Source organism: Xenia sp. Carnegie-2017, unplaced genomic scaffold, assembly GCF_021976095.1.
Source record: "Xenia sp. Carnegie-2017 unplaced genomic scaffold, XeniaSp_v1 HiC_scaffold_71, whole genome shotgun sequence".
NCBI lineage: Eukaryota > Metazoa > Cnidaria > Anthozoa > Malacalcyonacea > Xeniidae > Xenia > Xenia sp. Carnegie-2017.
This window is the reverse complement of record NW_025813539.1, coordinates 387,508-407,108: the sequence shown is the minus strand read 5'-3', so window position 1 is coordinate 407,108 and position 19,601 is coordinate 387,508. Positions and strand designations below refer to the sequence as shown.

The 19,601-nt window shown below is 36.2% G+C and overlaps 1 protein-coding gene and 1 long non-coding RNA gene across 3 annotated transcripts; one reads left to right on the top strand and one right to left on the bottom strand.

Annotated features, from left to right (window-relative positions):
- Positions 1 to 179: 179 nt before the first annotated feature.
- Positions 180 to 3,037, bottom strand: LOC124459258 (fibroblast growth factor receptor-like). Its single transcript, XM_047008759.1, has 3 exons — positions 2,744 to 3,037; positions 1,695 to 2,048; positions 180 to 438 (listed from the first exon to the last, which is right to left on the bottom strand). The coding sequence occupies exons 1-3, from the start codon at positions 2,886 to 2,888 to the stop codon at positions 197 to 199; spliced, it is 741 nt and encodes a 246-aa protein (XP_046864715.1). The 5' UTR covers positions 2,889 to 3,037; the 3' UTR covers positions 180 to 196.
- A 9,373-nt stretch (positions 3,038 to 12,410) lies between these two features.
- Positions 12,411 to 14,652, top strand: LOC124459278. Of its 2 annotated transcripts, XR_006953556.1 has the most exons (3): positions 12,415 to 12,476; positions 12,640 to 12,826; positions 14,291 to 14,652. It is a non-coding gene; the product is annotated as an uncharacterized LOC124459278 (long non-coding RNA). The 2 variants fall into 2 exon arrangements; XR_006953557.1 differs by lacking the exon at positions 12,640 to 12,826 and having other exon boundaries at positions 12,411 to 12,476.
- The last annotated feature ends 4,949 nt before the right edge of the window (positions 14,653 to 19,601 follow it).

Genomic DNA, 19,601 nt, shown 5'->3' with positions numbered 1-19,601 from the left:
TCACGTAAATATTTATCACATAAACTCAAGCAAAATCAAGAAAGTTTTCATGTAATGTTAACATTGAGATGATTCCGTCTCTATGATTTTTTAGGATTTTCTATCACGTGAATATGTTCAATAATAAAATATAATAAATATATTTATTATAAGAGCGGATTCGTCGAGCTAGTCGACACAGATGATGAAGTAGAGCTCAGCAGGTCTCTCCCTTCCGTGGATAATTTCGAGGGCGATAGCCGGCAACGCTAAACACGCGTTTCTTGTGTTTCTTGCATTTGAATATTAATAAGTAGGCAATAATTGAGCCTATGACACGAACGATGGCAGCCACGGATACAACAATGTAAAGGGAAATTCTTGAACTCTGAACTGATTCGTCCTTCTCAACTGGTTGTTGCTGGAGCATGCTGATGGTGCTGGAAAAAGTCTGGTTTGCTGTAAAAAGAAATGTGTGTAAACAAATAGTTGCAAACCTTGTTTTTGAAAATAGCTACAGTCAAACAGTCTTTGTCAAAAAATCACGTGTCATATGTAGATCACGCGTCAATGATAACACCTTTTTTATGGAAATAATCGTGGAAGTGAGATTGAAATTCATTGCTCTTAAAATTTCAAATAAAGTAAAAATCTCTAAAATAGCAGTTGCCCAGACAACGTGGAAACGTTTTTTCGCTATTCGTAAAAATCATTGTAGTTTTTTCAGAGTTTTGTTGCTCCTTGTGAAAACATACAATGCGTTGATTGGTGTCAGAGTGTTAGATATAATTATATGTTATTTACCGGTTGGGAGGATGGAAAAATATTTTCCCGAGGTCTCAAAAAAAGCCCGTGGCCGCAGGCTGAGAGATATTTCTGAGACCGAGGGGAAATATTTTTCCATCCGAGCAAATCTAAATAACGTATATATTTTTGCTAAAATAAACAATGAAAACTTTGCTCTTCATTTTACTTGTGCAAACTCAAAATTCACCTAAAATACATTATTATAATCAAAAGATGGCTGATAATTTCCTTTCGGAGTAAAACAAAACCAAACAAAACAGAAAAAGTCTTCGCTCAAGTATTAGCAAGAGGATTCCGGACAGCAGTCAGATATCGTAAAATTTCGGACCGCGATCAAATATCGACAAATCCCGATGGCTGCTACAGCCACTCAGATTACAGGAAAAGCTAGGATTCTGCTCGCTGCGAAATTTTAAAAAAACAAAAGGATTTATCCATATCGCAGTTAAATTCAGCTAGTCACTTGATTAACAGTCGAAATAAAACTAATGAAACCATTCGACTAGACCAGGGATCTCCAAACTTTACAGCCAGAGGGCCACATGAACTTTCATTCAGCATGTTGAGGGCCGACGAACCGTATACCGCAGGTCAAAGAGCGAATATTTTAATAAAACGAAGTACATTACACAAGCTTCATTAGTTAAGAAAATATTTATTCAAAATTTGAAGGTTAAATTTCAACCAAGAGTAGTATCATAACAAAATAACTATTAGTCTGTTCAGTTTTCTCCATGTGAGTGGTGAAATTGGCTTAAGTGTCTCTGCGGGCCGGATTTAGAGGCCGCATCTGGCCCGCGGGCCGTAGTTTCGAGACCCCTGGACTAGACAATAAGATCATGCAATGGTTGCGAAACTGCGTCAATGGTTTTATATGAGCGAAAAATAAAACATAAAAACGCACTCACCTGACATGGAGACTGGCGTCATAGGTCTTGGTAAAACGTGGAGGTAGAATCTTGTTTTATCATAACCCCGGTTATCGCCAACGACACAATAATAGTACCTTTCGTCTTTTTTGGTTACGTTATTGAAGAGAATATGCACACCATGATATCGTTTATTTCCACCTTTCCATATAAATTCGTCTTCGCTCAAGTTTGGATCCAGGACACGTACAGTTGCATTTTCTCCTTCGACGACAGCCCACTGAAAGTGCGGCAGACTATCGCTAAAAGCTTTACAAGTTGCCTTCACGTTGTCACCTTCATATGCGGTGATGTTCTTCATATGAGTAATTATAGGCTTTGTTATGAAGACTTCTGAAAAATCGATTTTAGCATGCTTTTTGTAAGCGATTTTTAAAAAAATAGGAAGAAAATTAAAGAAAGAATTGATATATATTAAAGCATTTGACATAGCAATTTTATTGGTGAAAGTCTCTAGATACCGATGTTATATGCTTTGTAAATAAGTCAATTAATATTCGGAAAGAGTGTAAAAACAGGTCCATTTTACTACATAAATTAAGAAACGTGAAAAATGCCTTGATGTTATCTGCAAGATTTAATTTCTATCAGTCACTTAGAAAGTAATTCAACCCAGAAATTTAGCATTCAAATAAACTCATGCGCCTTTATTTTGTATAATGGTCATTAAAGAAAGTGTGCTATCCTGCATGCTGCCCAAAGCACCCTCAAATTTTGCAATTTCAGGCTGTAATTATTCATAGAAGGACTGAGGAGAGTGAATTTCACTAAATTCCATCAACCACAATTCAAAAATCGAAGATGGCGTCTAACGATCAACCAGCAATTTTAAAGATTTGAAAAGCAATTATTCTAGTTTGGGCGCATAGTTTTCTTGGGAATTTTTATGGGTGTATGCTAAGAGGAAAAGTACAAAATTGTAAAATTTTCCATTTCTCAGATGTGTATCACGAAACTAAACAATTTGGTTTCATGGTCACGGCCTATCTGAAAGGAAAAGCATAAAACGAAGTTTTTTGAGTAACTACCTTTTGCTAGTACTGTGTATGTTGTTGAGATATTTCCCACTCTGTTCCACAAAAAACAACGGTAAGATCCGTCGTCTTTTGGATTTACATCGTGAAATATTAATACTTGTGTATCGTTCGCTAGAGGGTTTTTTCCATCCGGCATCTACGACATAAGTTGACCGTTTTTGTACCATTGCACCTTTGGTGAAGGTCGTCCATTAGCTTCACAGTTCATTGAAAACCGTTTTCCAACAGGAAAGTACTTGTGTTTCTTTTTTATCAAATGCGGAAATAGAAAAACGGGTGCAAAATCTATGAACATTTAGAGAGAGCAATGAATGTCCAGAAAAGAAAGGTATGTCGTTATGATAGCCACTCCAGATTCTGAATACACGATATTATAGGAGTGCCCTTTTTGGCACTTACCTTTAGTGATCTTGTCTACATGTGAGTCTGAAAAAAAATAAACATAATAGGAAAACAGGAAAGCACAAACTACAAGTCTTTGCCAGAACTTTGTAAAAAGAAAACCAGAAAATACAAATCAAAAGAAAGTTGAAGGTATAGCATTGTCGTGATCAAGGATCGAAGGCATTTAAACACTTACCCACGACAACAACGTTTATTATTCTGCTCACTTCTCCCGCCTTGTTTCTTGCCCAGCAAACGTATTCACCCAGCGTCAGCCATGTGATCTTTTTTATTCTCAGCACTGAGCACGTTACAGAGAATCTTTCCCTTGCGAGACTCGTTTTCAACTTCAACCTTTGTGATGTTCGTTGTGAACGATGGAAGTTTCGTACTATTGGCTAAAATTGTTTTGAAAAAGATCGTCATTTCCACTAATTTCAATAATTCCAATAATAATAAAAAATTCAGTAATACAGAAGGAAAAACCGTCGTAAGATTAGCTGGATTGCAGAATTGTGTCGCAAAATTTAGTAATTCATATTAATTTGCTGGTGAATTTATCTGGTAATTTTCTTGGTAATACTTAATGACATTAATTATTCATAAAATATATTATGTTCATGTTGTTTAATATTCGCATAATTTAAACATCACACGAATGTTTATCACTTACAAATCATTTTCATGTACGGCCCAAACATATCTTCTTCATAGGTCATTTCAGTGTCAGTTTCATTACTGCGATCAGATGAAGCCATATCATAGCTGCTGCTTGTCCAAATAATTTCAAGTGACGTAAATTTATCAAACAAACGATTTTTATTGTCTCTCAATGAAATACGAAGTTTCAGATCTTGAGGACTTCTTACGTGGAACTAAATATAACAAACATGGTGATTGTAGATACATGAATAATGAATTCAATAATAGAACATGCAGTAAATAGATAATGCTGCGGTATAGTCAATACATTGCAAACATATTTGTATTTTATTAAATCTATATTTGACACATCCTTAACATGACAATTTTCGTTCTCCTCATTTATGTATACAGAAAAAAATTTTTTCATTAAAAGTTACAAAGACATTTATGTTTCTCTAGAGATACCAAACAAATGAACAATTGCTAATTATACGTAACAAATACCTCTTTATAAGGACTCTGACAATCCTGTAAACTGTACGTACGATCCGTGATCTCGGGTAGTTGGACATCTGGTTCAGAGTTGAGGGTGGCAGGTATCATGCAGGCAAATCTCAAAGTGATATTAGAGCTCGCTGGATAGTTATTAGTGTGTGACGGATTATTGCCAATTGTAACCACAATATTTTGTTTCCCGAGCTCCTTACAAGTCACGTGATAATAATGTAGAGAGCTTTGTTCACCGAACGGATGTTGTGGTATCGCATCAGTTCTTATTGAGATCAGAGCTAACTTCTCAGAGTTCAATGAAGTACAAAATATATTATAATTAGTTACTAAAGTAATACAATGGATGTAATTAACTTTCTCATAATGAGTAGATCTGACATGAAACCATAAATGACGTGGTTACGTACCTTTCTCATAACGTGTTGATCTATCATGAACCCATGGTTGAGGTCCACCATGGGTTAAATTTGTTTGGATTTAATCTAACACAATATATATCTAAAAGCTCTATATTTTTTTATAGATACCTGTTAACATAAAGAAATTATGAAAAAATAATGGAAAAGCGATAATTGATTCGAAAGATGGACCTGGTTCTGATCCTTATAAATGTCAATGTCGTCATGGTTTCACTGGAAAATATTGCTCATTTGGTAAGTTTGTTCATTAGTACGATTTTTAAATGTAGATGTAAATGTAGATGTAGATGTACATGCACATGTAGATGTAAATGTAAATGTAAATTATGTAGATGTAAATGATGATGTAAATGATGTAGATGCTAATATAGATGTAAATGTAGATGTAGATGTACATGTAGATGTAAATGTAGATGTAGATGTACATGTAGATGTAAATGTAGATGTAGATGTAGATGTAGATGTAGGTGTAAATGTAGATGTGCATGTACATGTACATGTAGATGTACATGTAGATGTAGATGTGAACGTTAAACGCGAGTTGGAAGTGGAAGCTGTTACAATGTAGACGAAAATCGACAAGGTTAGAAAAACATATGATTCTGAAATAAAAGAAATTCAGAAGAATCATAAGAAGGAAATTGGTAAGGTAAAAATGGATACTCAATAAATTTTAAGTCTACGTACGTATGACGTTGATCAAACTAATCAGCGTTGATTACTCATCATTTGATTCCGCCAATTTTCTTGTTCATTTTTTTTTCATGAAAAAAATAAACAAATAATTATTTCTTCTAGATGCGCAAAGATTTTCAGGAAATAGTGAAGCTAAAAAACTCTTTGAAAGAGGAAAATGTTTGGTTTAAAAGCGAAAAAGAAGAGATGGATGGTAGGATTAAGAAATTACGAGAAAAATTAAAACAAACAAAACATCAACTGGATGAGTGTGTCAAACGAGAAAATGATAAAGAAGTAGAGTTGGAAGTTGCCCATAATAAGATTGAAGTAAGAGTAAGTTTTTTGTAACTTTGTGTATATGTGACACGTTTTTACGGTAAACAATCTATTACGTGTTGTATTCAATCTATCACGTGATGTATTAATCTATCACGTGGTGTATTCAATCTATCATGTGGTGTACTCAAAGATCCATTAAACTTTATCATATTCAAAGTTTTTCTATTGAAATTGTCTGATTCAAAATCGTTTCATTTCAGTCAATGAATCGTGAACGACATTAGACAACTTGAAAATTGAATACAATCAGAACAATATTGAACGGTTCCGGTTTGTTGCTTAACTTTTAACCCATTTTCCATCAAATTTCTACTTCTTTATCTTCTCTTTTATCCCATATCTTCCTAGGCCCGTTCATTACAGGATTTCATTTCACAATTAACAGAACTTCAGGAGCAATTTCAAACATTAGCGCAAGCTCAACATGAGACAAAATTACTTTGCAAGTAAAGTTCTAAAAAATTTACATATCCAAAAAAGTCACCCTGTTTTATATGGTGGACTTTATATAATCCATGTGGTAAACCGTATTATCCATTTAGTGAACCATATCATTAATTTAGTCTTAGTGAACCATATGATACATGTATTGAACCGTATAAACTATCAAGTGAGCCGTCTTATTATCCATGTAGCAAACCGTATTATCCATGTAGTGAACCGTATTATCCATATAGTCAACCGTGTTATCCATATAGTCAACCGTGTTATCCACATAGTCAACCATGTTATCCATGTAGTGAACTATATTATCCATACAGTCAACCGTGTTATCCATGTAGTGAACCATATCCATACTGTCAACCTTGTTATCCATACAGTCAACCGTCTTATCCATGTAGTGATCCGTATTATCCATATAGTCAACCGTATTATCCATGTCGTGAACCATATTATCTATATAGTCAACCGTGTTATCCATGCAGTAAATTGAATTATCCTAATCATAAAACAATTTTCTACATCGTCAAGGCAAAAGGACGAGAAGATCAAAAAAGAAAAACAGCGTCGAATAGAAACTGAATTGATTTGTGAAGTGAGATAGTTGTTATTTATAATATTATCTATTTCAAGAAATACAGCATTGATTGCATAGTATTTTCTTCTAATTTTTAGTTTCTTAGAATTGTTGTTTTCATCGATTTTGTTATTCGAATTTTTCGAAATTGAAATCTCGTGAAAAACATCTTAAAGTGAAACACGATGTGACGGAAGTGATGTGCCGATGTGATGTGCTTCATTGTAAATGAAGCACATCAGGTCAACTATATTCAAACTTTCTCAACAGCAAAATTCAAACGAGACACGAAAACACGAGATTAAGTATTCAATAGCAATCTATAATAAACGCATGAAAAAAAATTTTCGTTGCCAATGTCCTTTAATATAAATGATTGGATTTACAGAAACACCAACTTCAAGGAAACGTTGTGATGAAAGAAAAAGAAATGCAAGAAGTATGTATTTTGAATGATTTTGGTTTTTTGAAATGCATAATTGCTTTTCTCTGTTAGGAACTTACGACGAAACATTGAAACATTACATTGGGGCGGTCAACTGTAAATCTGGTCGTGCTATGCAAATTTTTCTGTGTTTAATCATTGTAAAAACATTTTCTTTAAAAATGATTGATGATTGTGCTCTAAACTTTACATACCAGGAGTTCTACTTGCGGGCTTGCTACGCTAATGAAACATTTGTCAGCCTGTTTTCCACTTGCCACATATTGTAACGCATCGTAGCAAAACGTAACATGGCGCATGCGTACTTACGAATTTGATGGTCAATAGGCGCAAGCACGCATGCGCCATGTTACGTTTTGCTACGATACCTTACGATACGTAGCTAGTGGAAAACAGGCATAAGTCAGGTTTTTTTATTGCCGATTTGATTTTATGACTTACCCATGGATTAGAAATGCTGCCTAAAAACATTCGTCTTTGCGAACTTCTTTGCCTTAGCATTTCATTTAGAACTGTGAAATTTCCTTAGATAGAGATGCATGAATATAATCTGTACGTTTTTGTTTGCTGTTGATTTTAAGAAGCGCGATTTCTTTGTCGCACTCCAAAAGTACGTATGAGAGTTATGGAACATTTAGAGTCCGTTGGGTCTTACTGATTTAAATGCTGAAAAGTCGTCTCGTGCTCTACGTATAGATATACTTTTGTGTCCTCGTTGAGAAAGCTTTTTCTTCAGGCTGCAGCATTGAGTAAAAAATTGCAAAATCGACTGAATGAAAAGACAGAAGTTGAGGAAGAGTTAAGAGGCGAAATCGAGAGAATGTTGTCGGAAAAAGATATAATTGATCGTGAAAGAGAAGAGTTTAAGTTTGAACTGGAACTATCGCAAAATAAAGTGGAAACTTTAATATTGAAGATGTCGACCTGAACACTGAGATAGATGCTAGTAAGGTACGGACGTATGTTGTGAAAAAAACTGCCAATGTTCATATATATATATGAAGGGCAGGCACATTGTATATACACTTTGTATATATATATATATATATATATACATAAAAGATAACAGTTTCTCCGGATTTTAATTGATTTTTTATTGAGCTTTCGACTCGTTGCTTCGAGCCTTCATCAGAATGAGGATATTTATTTACACGTGCTTTTTAGCTTGAGACGTTTAGAGCGTCTAATTGGATTAGTGGGTGGATTAATGTGATTGGATGGGGTGAAATGCGTTGCCATGGGTTTTGTGTGTTGTTAATATGATTGGTGTTAGTAATAGAGTGTAGTGTTTTAGTTTTGGTGTTGTTTGTAGTTTTTTTGTCCTTTGTCTTTAGTTGTGAGTATATGATGGGTATGTCGATACGTCTGTTTATTGTGTCGTTGTCTTCACTGTACCAAGCTTCTTTAAATTCGCGTGCGTGTTTAGTCTGGGCGCGTCCGAGTACTTTAGTTTCTGTCCAGTCGAATGTGTGGTTGTTTCCGTGGGTATGTTCTGCCGGTAGTGAGTTCGGATCTCGTCGTTTTATGGCGTTTTTGTGTTCTGTTAGTCTTGTTTCAATTTTCTTAGATGTTTGTCCTATGTATTGCTTCGAACAGTCTTTGCATGGTATCATGTAGATTTCGTCAGTTGTATCATGAATTGTTGTTTTGTCTTTATGTTTGGTGAAGCATGATCATATTAACAACACACCAAAACCCATGGCAATGCATTTCACCCCATCCAATCACATTAATCCACCCACTAATCCAATTAGACGCTCTAAACGTCTCCAAGCTAAAAAGCACGTGTAAATAAATATCCTCATTCTGATGAAGGCTCGAAGCAACGAGTCGAAAGCTCAATAAAAAATCAATTAAAATCCGGAGAAACTGTTATCTTTTATGTATTCAATGCCTGGATTACAAATTTTCAAACTTATATATATATATATTGGTAAGAAGAAGAAAATACACAAAAACTACAATTTCATCCCGACAAGCCTGTTTCGTGATTGCTCACTCTTCAGGGGATTTAATGAATAAAATACTTAAATGCTTAAATATATATACAAGATGATGACGGAAGCTAGTGTATTAATCAAGGTGTATAGTTTCAAGTTAGATGACGGAAGTTAGAGTATTAATTACGGTGTATGGTTACAAATTACATAGGAGTGTTTTGGATCTATGGCGACAAGAGGAAATAAGTTCGTTGCGTTTATTGAGGGATGATTTGGATGGTTGGTACAGGATGAAGAATTTTTCTTTAAGGCAAAGGTTGCATCTTTACTGGTGCTGTTGTATGGTTTGCTGTGTGTAATGATGTTCCATGAGATGTCGTGGTCGATATTGCTGTCTTTAAGGGTCCAAATGTGCTTACTGAGCTCGGTCGAGTTTCGTAGTTTTTTGTGGCGGAAAGAGGCAGTGTGATTTCTATGTCTAGTCTTAAATTCGTTTTCTGTAAGTCCAATGTACGTCTCAGTTGTGTTATTGTCTTTGCGTTTTACAGTAGCTTGGTAAACAACGGATGACTGCAGGCAATTTCCGTTAAGTGGGCAGTTTTGTTTTTGTCGGCAGTTGCATGTTTTTGTAAGTGTCTTTTTGTTCGCGGTGTTGTCGTTAGTTTTGTCTGATGTTCTCAGTATATGTTTGTTATGGTTGTTGATTATTTGTTCGATGTTGTTCATGCAGCTGTAGCTGAGTTTGATGGTGTTACGGTTGAATATTTTCCTGAGTTTATGGTCTATGGGGAAGTGTTTGTCGATTAATGAAAGGAATTTGTGGCCGATGTTCGTGTAGACGTTTTTGCTGAATGGAGGGTTGTACCAAAGTATATTTTGTCGAAGTCTGTTTTTCCGTTTGGTAGTAGCGTCTGAGTCGAATTTTAGTGTGTATCGGTATCCGTTTTCGTCGAGTGCTTTTTGGTATGGTGCAGTTATTTGGTCAAATGATGCTTTGTCGGATGATAGTGAAGATAGACGTTTGTTGATGGCGTCGGGTATGTTCTTCGTTATGGTTGGTGGATGGTTGCTTTCGCTGTGGACGTATTGCAGAGAAGAGTTGGGTTTTGTGTAAGGGCGATATGAAAATTGTTAAGATTGAAGGTGATGTCGAGGAAGTTGATGATTTTTTGTTTGCTTCAATAGTTATGCGTAGTCCATTGTTGTTGAATATCCGGCATATTTCCTTTTAATGTTCTCTGTTTCTCGTGGTGGTGTTTGAAATGGCAAGTCCGTCGTCTCGATAAAGTCCTATGTCTGTTGTGATGTTTTGTAGTTGAGAAAGGAGTTAGCTTCCTACGAGTTCGCATGTCTCAGCTCCGTCGAAGCTACCCATTGTGACGTCGAATGTAGAGTTATGTTTTTTTTGCCAGGGTTGTTTGTTGTGTATAAGGAATGAATTCTTAGCGTGTATAATGATGTTTTTTTCGGCGTTTGTGATGTTGTCGTAGGATGAGGCGAAATCCAGTGCTTTGTTTAGTAGGTCTTGATTAATGGATGGATAAAAGTCTACGATGTCGAAGGATATGAAGGTGACGTTTTTTTTGTGTTTGATAGATTTGAACCACTGGATCACAGATGATGAGTTTTTCCATTGGTTGTATGAGGTTGTTTTTATGATGTTGCTGTTAATTCTGTCCAGTATTTTCTTGCTAATTTTACCAACTTCAGATTTTGTTGGGTTGATAAGTCGGCAGGTTGGTTTATTCGTAAAGTTTGGTTTATGGTCTTTGAGTGAATTTTTATTTTACTCTGTCAGATATACCAAGGGTATATCTGACAGAGTAGAAGCCACTGCCCATAAAAATGCATGTAGTTTTTGTGCATTTTCTTCTTCTTACCAATATTTACGCTCTGCTCTCGGGCATCGAGCACTGTTTTATACGGAAAATCATAAATTATAAACTACCTACAAAGTGTATATATATATATATATATATATATTATTATGGATAATATTCCTGGATAAAAGAGCGCTCAATATTCTATATATTAGAAGAGCGTAAGATAAAATGAACTAAAATAAAATGGACAATTGTTTGCTGTCGATCGATTGATTGTTTGCCTGAAGATCGCCCTACGGCGTGAAACTCTGAGTAGCGACAGCAAACAATTGTCCATTTTATTTTAGTTCATTTTATATATATATATATATATATATATATATATATATATATATATACAAAGTGTATATACAATGTGCCCTCCCGGCTATCACCGCTTTAAAACAGTGACTCCTGCACTTGGGACACAGGACGTACGGTTATATATATTATATATTCGTACGCATATTAGTTTTAAGTAATTTTTTTAGACGACAAAAAAACATATCGTAATAAAGTAAATTGTTTGATCCGTAAATGTAAATGTTTGAAAATGTAATGTTTAAAAAGTAAATGGTTTGACCACGACAAAAAAACAGATCATCGTAAAGCATAATCAAACTCGCCTCGTTTGTTTATTGTATTTTATTGTGTAAAAATTCCCAGTGTCACACGGCGTGTATATCTTTAGAGACATAATATGTTTATGCGTGTATTGCTGTGCAGGTAGCCGCACAAATATTTTATCGCTAATTATAAATTGTGTTCATGATTTAAGAATGATTACAAAAAATCGAAAATGAAAAATGATCGTCAGGCAAGCGTTATTTTACAATTTGAAAGTAAGTTACGCGAACATCAAGATAGTATTTGTGAACTGGAGGCGAGGCTTCGAGGTGAGGAGACAATACGACGTCAGCTTCATAATAAAGTACAAGAGTTGAAGCGTCTATTGTCGTGTTCGGCCAAGTCTGCCTTCAGAAACTAGCGTTTCGCTCACTAATATGGAGTTCGCCAATGACACTGATATTATTCTACGCAATAACAGCAAGGTATGTGTTTATTTATGTAGACCTTTCAATCTTTTATTGGGAAAATTACGCTGTTATCAAAAATACGTACGCACATAAACATACCAACGTTGTTTGGTGAATATTGAAGATTGATTCAAATGTTTTGCGAACTTTCCTGTTTAGTCTAGTACTTTGTCTAAGAAAAACCAACAAGTCAGAAGGTCATTTTCATTTGACAAACATTTTTGTCCAGAAACCACTCAAGTAACAATTTATCAAGAAACAGCACAGCTAGTTCAAAGTGTGCTTGATGGATACAATGTTTGCATCTTTGCGCATGGTCAGACTGGATCAGGTAAAACATTTACCATGGAAGGTGATATCAACGGCCGTGATACGTGGGGTGTGATACCACGTGCTATGGAACAAGTCTTCTTTAGTGCCGAGGATCTCATGAGTAAAGGTTGGAAGGTAATAAATGTCAATTTTGTACACATAAAGTATCTTATTTATGACGACAGTTGACATTCCAGAAAGATACATGTAGCTCACGACACATGATTATGTTAAATCGCTCGATTGGGGTTTTTCCAGCCATTTATTCCATCATGATTTTTCCCAAAACTTTATGTAGTACGAGATACAAGCGTCTTTTCTCGAAATATACAGCGAGACAATACGTGATCTCCTTAGAAACCCAGACAGCACAAACAATGAGATTAAACAATGAGATTAAACAAGTAACCACAAACAATGGCAAACAAGGCAACGATGTGTTTGTTACCAACTTGAAAGCCGTTGCCGTTACATCATCCGATCAAGTAAGTAGCATTCTATTTCGTCATCGGCCTAAGTCGTTACGGGGCCGTACGAAAGGCTGTAACACGTGTGCGCAAGCAAGATTTTTTTTGAAGAGGTTTTTCACTTCAGTTTTTTGGAATTTGCGGTTGTGGAGTGAGTTATCTGTGTTGCTTTAAGTTTATATCGTTTTAGTTTATGTTTTCTATGTTTTTTTTAATCTTTGTTTCGCCTTAGTTTTACGTTTTTAGCTCTCTATTATTGAAGCAAATGATGATATCGTTGAATTTCATAATTAGTTTTCTCATACTAACATGCCGGCTACGTACGTCTCCTACGTGAATCGCCATCTTCTATGTAACGCAAAAAATTATGTGTTTGTAAATGTAGATTGTCCAGATTGGTATAATCCTGATATGTTTGTAAATGTTGATCGTCCAGGTTAATAAACCCGGACCGACTACTAGACCAATAATCTTACAACCCTACATCACACAAAGCCACCACAATCAGAACATTAACAAGACGTGCATAAATCATATGTGATTCACAGGACGCTTTACAATAGGAAAACAACTATCTCAAACGTGTTTTCGACAAAAACAACTATAACTCTGACTTTATCAAACGCAACACGTACAAACCCAACGAACCCAACGAAACGAACAACTCAGTGACAACAGCAACGATACCTTACATCAAAGGTACGTCTGAGAATATCTCGCGTATCTTACGACCATACAACATACGTGTCGCACATAAACCAATCACAACGTTACGACAAGTACTAACGAACATAAAGGACAAAGAACAACCCAACGAACGACAAGGTGCAGTTTACAAAATAAACTGCTCCGACTGCCACGCCTCCTATATCGGGGAAACTGGCAGGAACTTAAACATAAGACTTACTGAGCACAAACGAGCTACTAAGAAACAAGACAAAACTAATCACATTGCCGAACATCACCGAATCACAAAGCACAACATTGACTGGGACTCGGCAAAATGCATCACTTACAGTACTGAATATAGACAACGGCTTACATTAGAAAGTTGGTACACCAACTTGGAACAAACCCCCCTGAACAGATCACAGCAATTGCTGGCACCTTACAAACGACTTATTCACAAAACAAACAAACGATCAACTAAAAAATATCACACTTCAAACTAATTAACAATGACAAAGAAGCAAAGAAGCAAAAAACAATAGTGACAAAATAAGCAAAACGTCGAAATATAAAGCTAACCCTAACCCTAACCCTAACCCTAACCCTAACCCTTACCCTAACCCTAATCCTAACCCTAACCCTAACCCTAACCCTAACCCTAAACCTAACCTAAACCTAACCCTAACCCTAACCCTAACCCTAACCCTAACCCTAACCCTAACCCTAACCCTAGCCCTAACCCTAACCCTATAAACATTGTCCTCTTCATTGATTTCTTCTTTATTGATTTCTTTCAAACATTGTCCTCTTTAGGGAATTATTTATCAAGTATTTCATCATGGGTGATCAGATGTTCATGGGAACTCAGCCCGAATGCTTTCTGTTTGGCGATAACAGTGACTAGAGCTTTCTACCGTCAAAACCAGCTTCGGTGTAAACAATTATTTGTTACATAACAAATAGATAACAAATAAATAACAAATAAACAAATAGATTATTTGTTACATGACAAAAAGATATTAATTATACAGTAAGAGCTGTTTAACTAAAGAAATGACGAAAAGTTTGTTTGATTATTAACTTTGGAATCAGGCAATTTCATTTTCATTATTTGTGTAAGAGAATGAAGAAAATTAGTTTGATGAAAGACAAGGAAGGCTTGCTTTAAATGAAAATGCATATTGTTTTGCAGCTGTATCTGTCAAGTTGCTGCATCAACGAGTTGTTGTTTCGTTTCGTCCGTAGGACAATGGTTTATTCGATTTCAACCACTAAGAGGCTTAACTACTGAAATTTACATCTATAGTTTGACACAATGTTTCTTCTTCGATTACTCTGTGGGCAGACTTTTTTTATTGTTTGTATGTCACTTACCTTGACAACTTGAACAAAGTCTTTGTTTTTGTTTTCCAACTGCTCTGCTGCTAAATTTGTCTAGAAACAACAACACGATCTCCCCCCATTGTGTCAAATCGCTTATGTTAAGAATGTGAAGCATAGCATATAAATAATGTGTAAACATTTATTTTGCTATTGATAGTCATATTTTGTTCAAACTTTTTTGTTTGTATTACAACTAAACAAACTTTGGAGATTTTCAAGTTTCAAACTTAAGATTTGAGTTTAATAAAAAGCCAACTAATTTGTGGTTTGGTTTTCCATCATAACTTAAATCTTAAATTTGCAAGATGAGAATCATCAAGGAGTTTTTCATTTTGTATCGTGTTGTAAATTGATAGCATCCGACGGATATTGTTATGTTTTTTATTTAAATTTATGAATGTTGTTATTCCTTATGACCTTAGAATAAACATACAATGCATTATTTCTATACAATGCAATACAATGCAGAAGAGTAAACATACAATGCATTATTTCTATGTTGCCTTTTTTTGCAATTTTTTTAGTTTCCATATCAAGAATCTTCAAATTCCGAACCTGCAAAAATGCTGCAGAGCTTGTTGAATTTACGTAAAGATTCTTTAAGTCTTGTGAAGTATGTATTTAAAGTTGTCACATGGGAGTTGTAGTAAGGAGGAGACATTTCCCCAGAAATTCTGTTGTTTTCTAGAGTTGTCATGCGGGAGTCTGGAGTGAGAGGTCACATTTCCCAAAAACTGCTGTTGTTTTCTAGAGTTATCATGTGGGAGTCCGGGGAGAGAGGTGACATTTCCCCACAACTGCTGTTGTTGTCTAGAGTTGTCATATGGGAGTCTGGGGAGAGAGGTGACATTTCCCCAGAACTGCTGTTGTTGTCTAGAGTTGTCATATGGGAGTCTGAAGAGAGAGATGACATTTTCCCATAACCAAACTTACGGCCAACCTGCTGAAAAAAGGACCCAAAGTTTTGAGCAAGAGCACCATATAAGAGAGTCGACAGTACCACTGCATTATACACGGCGATCTTTGTAGTAACTTTAATGTCATGCGAAGACCACAGACGTTTCCACAGCCTGCCGAATGACGAACTGGCACACTGTATGCGGTTGTCAAGTTCTTTGTCAATGGAGCAGTCGCTGGTGACAGTACTGCCAAGATACTTGAATGATTGAACGTTTGATAGCGAAGTGTCATTGACAGTGATCGGGGACGTGATCGGTGAGTACGAGAGAGACATGACTTCTGTTTTCTTCGTGTTGATGATAACGCCGAATGATTTGGTAGCAGCCTCGAAGTTATCAATCATCCGCTGAAAGCATTCCTCCGAGTTGGCAACAAAAGCGCAATCATCTGCATATTGAAATTCTCTCATCAGTGTCCGCGTGCATTTGGTGCTGGTTTGGAGGCGACGAAGGTTGTAGAGTGAGCCATCCATCCTGGATCGTATGTATATGCCTTCTTCAGGTATGTTTTGAAAGGCATATGTAAAGAAAGCAGTCGCAAAGAGGGAGAAGAGGGTGGGAGCAAGTATACAACCTTGCTTCACTCCATTTTTGTATTGAATGTCACGAGTCAACTCGCCGCCTACCGAGATCTTGACGCATATTTTGATATGTAATCAATTTAAGATATCCACAAATTTTGGTGGGCAGCCCATTTTTGCGACGATGGTCCACAGTGCCTCACGGTTCACAAGATCAAACGCTTTGGTAAAGTCAACAAAAGTCATGTACAGCTTTTGGTTCTGTTCTCTCGATTTCTCGATGAGCTGTCGAAGGGCGAATATCATATCACTCGTTCCACGATTTCGGCGGAATCGACACTAGGTTTCTGGCAGTACTGCTTCGTCAATCATTAGAGTGATTATTTTCCCGGCTACAGCCAACAGACTGATGCCTCTATAATTGTTGGGGTTATGGCGGTCATTCTTCTTGAAGATGTTGATAATGTTTGCATCACGGAGTTCAGCAGGAATGGTCTCATCGGACCAGATCTTTTCAGTTATGCCATGTAGATGTTTTGCAACCAAGGGTCTTCCGCGCACAAATAATTCTGATGGAATTCCATCAGGGCCCGCACTTTTGTTGCACTTGATATGTTTGATGGCATTTTCAACTTCTTCGAGAGTGGGAACATCACCAAGAGTGTCAATTATAGGTCGTTGAGAGAGGTTGTTGATGACATCCTCATCATAGACGCTGGTCTCACTCAGAAGCTGTGTGAAGTGCTCAGTCCAACGTTCTCGGATGTCGTCGGATGTCATAAGGAGCTTGGTACCGTCCGAGTTGAGCAGCGGGACAACGGAGCTCTTTTTTGGCCCGTAAATGACGTTCAGCGACCGAAACAATTCCTTCGCATTTCCAGTGTCAGTATATCTTTGGGTCTCTTCTGCGCGTTCTTGCCACCATTTGTCTTTCATAACTCGGAGTCTGTTCGCTATGGTCCTCTTTATTTCCTTTAGTCTGTCACCGATTTTATTCATTCTTGTTTTCATTAGTTCGGCGATTTCTACGTCATTCTCATCAAACCAGTCCTTATGAGAATGTTTTTGGTAGCCAAGGACAGTCTTAGCTGAGTTAAGAAGAACCGTTTGAAAATTTGTCTTTTTCCTGTTTTTCTACAAAACTCCACGGCAATAAACAAAATTCCTCGGCAATAAACAAAACTTCACGGCAATAAACAAAAGTCCACGGCAATAAACAAAACTCCAAGCAATAAAAAAACTCCACAGCAATGAATCTTGTAAGCTTACTGTATCTTTCAGCTTCCTTAAAATGGTTTTCCGACTCTTCAGTTTCAGATTCTCACGTTGCTTTAAGAACTAAGGCTCTTTTACACCTTCTGGCTATAGGAGTGTCTAAATTCATTGGTGTCAATGCTATAGCATTGCACCATCGACTAGATCGTTCAAAATGTGATGTTATTTGTCAAATTAATGTTACCCGCGGTTAGTTCGAAGTATATATAACTGAGACTACTTTGATTTACACGTGTTGATATCATTTTAAAATGTTTATTTCTTTTTAAAAGTTTATCCAAAAAAAAGTTTATTTTGAAAAGTTGAAAGTAAAACAAAATCATTATTAACATTACTCCCATGATCAAAGCCTAAATACACCAGTGATACTTAACCGCTAAATATGTTAAAATTTGAGAAGTTGTAAAAACCTAGTTTTAAAAAATGTAAGAAAACCTTTTCACTCACAATTGTATTGATTAAAGAGCTGGAAGACAGATAGGGTGCTGGTGTGGTACATAAACAGAGTTGCCCACAATGTGGTTGTGAAAGTGAGATTTGGAGGGCTGGTGTTTACAGTTCAGCTAGTGGTTGCATAGGTGTTTATTCTGAAGACGAATCGTTCACTTGCACTGAGTGTACTTATTGTGCTGAACAAAACTAGGAAAGCAACAACTGACGCAATTTTATCAATGAACTTCAGTTATTTAACTACCACTCACTAGAAACTAAAGAACAAATTTTATTGATTTACAGAGAACATACCAATTTATACTTTCCTTTTCATCCAAGATAGCTTACATATTTTCATATGAGGTAAATCTGATGTACCATTCTGAGGGAAAATGTGCTGCTGTTGCGCAAATAGGCAGCAGTCAATTGTGACTTTTTTAGCTTGTTACTCGGAGACTGGTATATCTTGAGGAATTTAAGAAGGGGTTAGAGTTATTTAGTCTTTGCAAAGCTTTGGAAGATAACACTGGAATAGGCAAAAATTTATTCATCTGTCAGCAAAACAAAGTCGATGCCTATTTTGTTGATTCCACTCTCTACCCACACTTCTCCGAGCAAGGTTCAAGTAGAAGAACCAAAGAGGAAGCTGCATTTAACAAACTTTCACGATTTCATAATGTCAACCGAAGATGAGGTTATTGCAGGTTTCAATGAAAAAGTGGCATGGGGTGACATTGAAAGCACTGATGATTGGAACAAATGCAAGTGCAGTCAAACTGCTGATATTTTCCCAAGTGTAGTCTTGGGTTGGCTTACGGGTCGAAAGTATCAACCATAAGATGACCAGAAGCTTTCTGTATCAGTTAACTTCGATCATGATTGCTTGCAAAAAGAGCCCCATAATACTATTTGCTTCCCTATAGTCAGCGCTTGTACTCAGACCATCAACTTTCCTGTCTGTCATATGGTAAATCCTGAAGAATTCAAAAGAATAATGTTGCTGGCATTAGGCCAGGGACAGCCTTTGCAAAACCTTGACTCTTCTTATGTGTCTATGGAATTAATATTTTTTTACAATTAATCAAAAATATAAGTCTTAAAAATGTTCATGTTTTTTATTGGTTTGTTGGAAGAACTAATACATGCAGCTGAAGATTTGTTTTAAATTCCTCAAAATGAGATAACATCATTACAGAAAAACTAGTTTTAACCGATTTGTATGAATTCAATGTTTTCTTAGAAATAAATACTAATGACTTCCGTGTCTTATCTGGGAAAATGTTCGTTGGTCTTCCACATAAATCACTCAAAAATTAGTCTGTCTCAAATGAAATGTTGTCTATGAAAATTTGTTTACTGCAAAACATATATTTAAAGTTTGCGTTAGTCTTTAGCCCGCAAAGTTGTGACTTCTATGAACTTAATTTTATGGCAGATGATAAATAATGGAAATACCCAATAGCAATTTGCAAATAGCAGTTTTTGCCTACTCGGGAGGGGGAGAGGCAGCAAACCCTTATAAGTTTTCTGTATCAGTTAACTTCGATCATGATT